At 43.5% G+C, this 6000-nt stretch overlaps 1 protein-coding gene across 1 annotated transcript in view; it reads right to left on the bottom strand.

The window, feature by feature from the left end:
- Nucleotides 1-1479: 1479 nt before the first annotated feature.
- ABCA12 (ATP-binding cassette, sub-family A (ABC1), member 12) overlaps nucleotides 1480-6000 on the bottom strand; it is a 53504-nt gene continuing 48983 nt past the window's right edge. The window contains exons 41-45 of the mRNA XM_009887567.1: nucleotides 4618-4721; nucleotides 4249-4341; nucleotides 3691-3796; nucleotides 2842-2979; nucleotides 1480-1599 (exon numbers count right to left, since the gene is read on the bottom strand). Of these exons, the coding sequence (XP_009885869.1) occupies nucleotides 1480-1599; nucleotides 2842-2979; nucleotides 3691-3796; nucleotides 4249-4341; nucleotides 4618-4721 (561 nt within the window). The remainder of the gene's footprint in view (nucleotides 1600-2841; nucleotides 2980-3690; nucleotides 3797-4248; nucleotides 4342-4617; nucleotides 4722-6000) is intronic.

The following is a 6000-nucleotide window of genomic DNA, read 5'->3' as shown; positions in this document are numbered from 1 at the left end:
GGGGGGGGGGGGGAAGAAAAAAAAAAACAACCTTTGGCTGGAATTGTGTGTGTGAACCCAAAAGCAAGTGCTGGATGGGCCTTCCCAGGTCTTGCAAGGTAAGTCCCACCTGGCTTTATCGGCAATCTCTTTTACCAGCAACAGTAAGTTTATTGAGCTCAAAGAGTTTAAGTTCATTATGCACTTGAATAGCACCACGTACATCAATGCCCTGACCCAAAACTGAGTCTTTGAGGCCTTATACTGATAGGTGTAACAAAGAGTAATATTAAACTATCCTACCGATTAATGATTCTGGGGGGAAAAAAGCAGGATGTGCGTGCTGGTGTGCTGAACTCAGCTACTGGGGGGCTGCTGCTCAAAGGTAGGAGAGGTCTCATTTAAAGCCAGTGGGCAGAGTCTTTGAAGGAGAAGTTAATTATGCCTCATTACGTGGGAAAACACAGCTCTAGAATTACAGGGGCAGCCACCACATGGATGTTGAGGAGGAAGGTCACTGAAAACGAAGCAGAAGCAGAGCTGCCTGGGGGAGGGAGGTTGGCAGAGGCAGATGTAGAGATTTCTGAGCAAGGGAGAAGCTCGTTGCTTTTACTCTGCGCAGTGAAAATACAACCTTATGAAGCAAACTTCGTATCAGAGGATTCAACCAATATACCTGCCTCATGCAATTCTTCTGCTGTAATGGAGAAGACCTGAAGAAGGAAGGGGCTGGTTGGAACGATCTTCCATTGGGTACCAAGAGCCAGGTACTGCCTGGGCCTGGAGGACTTACTCAAGGAGTTCAATAGAGCTGGGATAAACTACAGGAACAAACCGAAACCACTGCAAGTGCTGACTTTTAAAATAATAATATTTGTACTGACATAACCCACACATACAGATAAGCTTTATGTCATCACCAAAGATGGCCCCCACCAACGGCATATGTGACTCTCAGTACATAACACCTACGTCCTCACAACACTCCTGTGAGGGAGGAAAAGGCCCTGAACCCCATTTCACTGAGGAGAACCTGTCAAAACTGAGTGACTTTCTCATGGTCACCCAGAAAGTCTGTTGCTGAGCAAGGAGTGGAGTGTGGGCTTTCAGAGAGGGCAGCTTTTTTGTCAAACGCCCTGCGCTGCCCACAGCTCCTCTGCTCCATCATGGCCATTTCTTCTGTAAGCAAATTGCCACGAGCAGCAGGCAATGTCAACTAAGTCCTCACAGGCATTAAAGCGATCATAAAACAAGAACTGGGGAGAAAACAAAAAGAACCTGTGGAAAGACTAATCTGATTTGTAACCAAATGCCAATCTTAAATGCTTACCATGTTCCTAGTAACAAAGTAAGTGCATATCAAAAAAAAAAAAAAGTACTTTAAGAAAATGTGACTTTTTATCCCCACCATCCCAGAATCATAGAAAACAGGGCTGGAAGAACCCCGAGGGGTCATCAGGTCTTTTCACCAGCTCCTATGATCCCTGTGGTTGGGTCCCTTCAATAGATGGAGCTTATGGTGCTATCTTGGCTACTTGTGTCAGAGCTGTCCAGTGTCACATCAGGATCTGCATCCGCGCCATCAGGATCTGCTTGGTCTTTAGCAAAGTTGATGAAAACCTAGAAGTTTAAAGGAAAACATTCAGTATGTGACAGCATAAAGAATTTATAATATGAATTAATATATAAAAGGAATGGCTGTTTGTTTGACTGTGAGCTTGGAGAGAGTGCTCAGGAATGGATTCACATGGGATTTGAGAATTGCAAATGTTGGGCTAATGTAAATAAATGGATGCACACTCCTGTACTGCTGAATCGACACCTGGGATGCAAAGGTAGACATTCCTGTACAAAACCTAATTGTCCTGCTGCTCATGTTTCAAATTACTAGTGAGGTAGTGCCCGTGCAGTAGCTCATTTTGATCACAGTGTAATACAGCCATATTATTACTTTATAAACCCATCTGTCTATATGTAATTGACATACGTGCACGCACAACTGCATATTATATAGATAGGTATATATAATCACACGTAACAGTCTTTGTTTGAACAGTATCTAATGAATACATAAAATACTCTTACTAGAACACTACTTGCAATCACATTTGCATATGCACAAATGCAAGCTGTCCTCCCACAAAACATGACTTGGGGCTTCCTGTGGTTTGTCTGCCTGTTTCTCTCACCACTGCCCCTTATTAAAACAATATTGAGGACCTTCTCCCCCAGATCTCTGTTTAACAATTCGTAGGATTTACAGGGCTGCAGTTTTTGCTCCTGTCTTTGGGACAGACCTAATACATCAGATGCTGATGCTTAAACAGGATGATTTCTTCCGGATAGTCCTTGCGGCATGCCTTCAGCTGATGTGCTTCCTACAAGACTTTAATGCCAGTGAGAATGTTCTTCCAAGGGAAAATGGAAGGAACTTAACCATGAAGCTAGGTTTGGAGTAACACTAAATGAATTTACAACCCAAATGCAGTACAAGAAAGAGCAAAATCAAGCAAATTTCCAGGATTGGTGGGAAAAGTCCACCACTAGGAAGCCTAGCACTGGACTCAGGGGTGATTCACATAATCCTGCCCTTCATCCACACTCATGAGGCTGCTGAAATCAGCAGTCACAGAGGGAAGAACAGATCCTTTATGCTACAGGCAGCTTTCTATGTGCATTTTCCAAGCGCCATCACAGGTATCTGGAGGCAGTCGTACTGATAAAGTAACCCCGGGAGGAACATAGATGGAAATCCCTTTCAAAATGTAGTCTATTGTGTGCAGCAGTCCATTATATGTAACCATCAGTCTGCTCCCCTGTTAACAGTTTTAAATGGATGGCCACACATCTTCCATTCCTTACCTCCTCTAACGTTGTCTGACTCACTGAGAAGTGCCTGATATTGAAGGCTGCTTTGCTGACTTCCAGGAGATCAAATATATTTGCTACCCCTCCTGCAGAGACTGGAACGTGATACTCCACCATGTTGAAATGCCGATCCTGTGGGAACAGGAATGATGGGGTAAAGTTAAGAGGTTGCTGCCTGTAAAGAGACAACAGATCTGATGGGTGTTTGGGTGAGAACGAAAGCAAAGAACTGAGCCATGGGAGAACGAAAGGGCAGAGGGCGTGTTCTCTCCTTCTGGCTGCCAAAGATGAGGAATATTATTGTCCAGTATTGACTGGTGTTTCCCCATTGGAAGTTTTTGTGGTTTTTGTGACTGGGAGATAACTAAGCCCCAGAGCTGGAAGCTTGAGGGCAGAACATAGCATTTTTCAGCTCCAAGCCTGCTGGTTTGATTAATGCAGAGATTGGGTTACGGACCACGGGTAGAATTCATGACTCAGTTACTCTGGTTTTACAGTTATTCGGTTACTAGAAGGACCCGACCATCTCATTACCCTCTGAATATGAAGTGCGTCTCCATGAAGTCCAGGCTTCAGTGGGACCATTCACAGAGGCAGAGGGTCACCAAACAGCGGCCTTGTAGGATCACTGCAGCTGTTTGGCCAAAGTTATTTAAGCCACCAAGGAACTTGGGTGCTCCAACCCTTGGACAACATTGCTGATAGCACTGACAAGTGTGCCTTACACACTGAGAGCATGGATCTACGTGCACAGTGTGTTACAAGATGTCTATCTTCCAAGATCCTCTTGGTTAATTTGAAGGGATTGAGAGGACCTCTCCTGAAAGCATTTGTCCCGCTTACCTTCAGGCATGTATTTGGAAAGTGTGACTTCATGAACTCTGTCAGCATCTCAGTGTTAACTGTGTTGCTATTTAAGTGCATCTTCACAGTGAATCCTCTTCCAAACCTAGGGGGAAAAGAAAATCACAATTAACACAGTAGGAAAGAGAAACAGCCAAAGAAAATCCTTTGCGAGTGCTGCACAGCCTCTTTGGGGAAATCTAACCCAGGCAGAGTGCAGCTTGAATGGGGTCAGGGTTGTTAACCTGGAGTGAATCTTAATAAGCAGGCGTGCTATTGTGATAACTAATAAAATCGAAGCTCAACACTGACATGCATTTCACATTTTCAGCAGTGAACGGATTACTTTGGGGAACACATCTCTGGGAAAAAAAGCTGTGAGAGAGTAGAAACTGCATTAGTTAATGCAGAATTTCAATGGTGTAGTAAGAAACAAACCAGAAAATGACGTTATTTTGATGCCCTGTTAACAAAGGTCTCGTGTTCTGAGCCCTCAAAGCTGTAGGTTAGTAACTCCATATGCTGTTCAGTAAAAGTGAATAGGTACATTTTACTGACCTGCTCTTGATATGCTGCAAAGAGCCAATGCACTGAAAACTCCCGTTCACCATAATAGCCAGCCTGGTACAGAGGGCTTCACATTCTTCCATGCTGAAAAAACAACCAAGTAACTCTGATGTGTCATTGAGAAGGTATATATAAAAAAAAAAAAAATAGTTATTTTAGTGATCAGAAACTATTACCTTCCCTATAGTACTAAAGTGTTGTGGGTCTCTGGGAGCACCCACATTCAGTCACAACAAGCCCCCAACCTGTCATAGCTCGGTACCCTGAAATTCTGCGAGGACCAAAGAGGAGCGTGAAGGACAGGCTTCTCCATACTTCCTGAAGACCCTGAAACTGGAGACAGAGCCAAACCAGCCCTACCTGTGGGATGTGAGTATCACCGAGCATTTGTTCTGCACTTCTTCACTGATGATTTTCCAAAGGTGGCGTTTGGCATTTGGATCCATTCCAGAGCTTGGTTCATCCTATTGGGAAAGACAGGACTGAATGTAAATTTGCACCCCAAATCTGATCTTCCTAACACTTGTGCTCTTTTTAGGTTCATCATTAGTGTTATGTTTGCTACTAAGGACCCACAGGAGAGCTTACACTAGTAGAGATCAGGGAGAAGGATTATCTTCAATTGCATTATGGATTTGACTGAGACATACTATGCTCCCTTCAAGCAGAAGCAAGTCAGGTTGACTAAGAGCTCCATCCTCGCTGCCCTTTGGAACTGCACAGCTCTCCTGGTGACTAGTGGAAATTCTCAACCTCCATTGGACTCTAGAGGAACTGACTGGCTGTGATAGCACTATCTAAGATCAACCCTACTGTGCATTTTATACCATGGTGTTTTAAATATCCATAAACACCGCAGGCACAATCTCAGACAAGAAGCTATCAGCTGCCACTTGGTTCCCACATGCACCTGCATTTTGCCTTCTTCTCATATGCTGACAAAGCAAGTGTTGCATTTCTCCATTTAGAGAAAGACAGTAAGCCAAAGATGAAAGTTGGTATACTATCTCCTATCTTATGCATTCCTGATAAAATTGTTAGCCGATTTCCAATTGACAAATTATTATTGTTAAGTACAATGCCTTATACAAGGCAGAAGTAAACCAGCTTGGGTTTAGGCAGCAGTCAGTATGGAGGAAATTTCCCCACCATCTATTTTTATTGAGATTTTTTTATCCCACAAAAGCCGCTAAAGCGCTGGTGTTTGTGGTCAGGAGTAAAGGCAGCAGTGCTGGGCTTGGTATAAGTTGGGGCAAGGGAGATTTATGTCCACTAGGTATCAAATTTAATATTGGGAAACCTGCTTGCAGACCACTACACACATTCAAAACACAGCAAGTGGAAAAACTGCACAAAAAGGTGTATTTTAGCAACGGCATATCTCATGGAAGAACTGAAAAATTCAAAGTGAAAGACAAAAGGGGAAGCCAAACTTAGAAAAACAGTTTTATGTTCTAATCCTGAGGGGAGTTGCTCATTTGCTCTCCTACAGGTTTGGAGCCTTGGATGCCGCTTTTCTTGCAAGACTCAGTAGGTCAGTTGTCACAAAAAATAAAAACAAACCCAAAAAACCCGAGAAAGAGCTGGGAACAAGGAGAGTTTAATTGGCAAATGTAGGATCTGGTTTTGACCTCTGAAAGATGCTAACAGAGAAACCGGCAGACTCACCACTCTCTTGTGCCCTCAAAGAACATTTGGGTGCTTGCTGGAATCTAAACTTTCCTCTGATGCATATACTAAGTA

The sequence above is a fragment of the Charadrius vociferus genome, unplaced genomic scaffold (genome assembly GCF_000708025.1).
Source record: "Charadrius vociferus isolate BGI_N301 unplaced genomic scaffold, ASM70802v2 scaffold136, whole genome shotgun sequence".
Taxonomy (NCBI): domain Eukaryota; kingdom Metazoa; phylum Chordata; class Aves; order Charadriiformes; family Charadriidae; genus Charadrius; species Charadrius vociferus.
The sequence above is the reverse complement of the archived record's forward strand: the minus strand, read 5'-3'. Positions and strand labels throughout refer to the sequence as shown.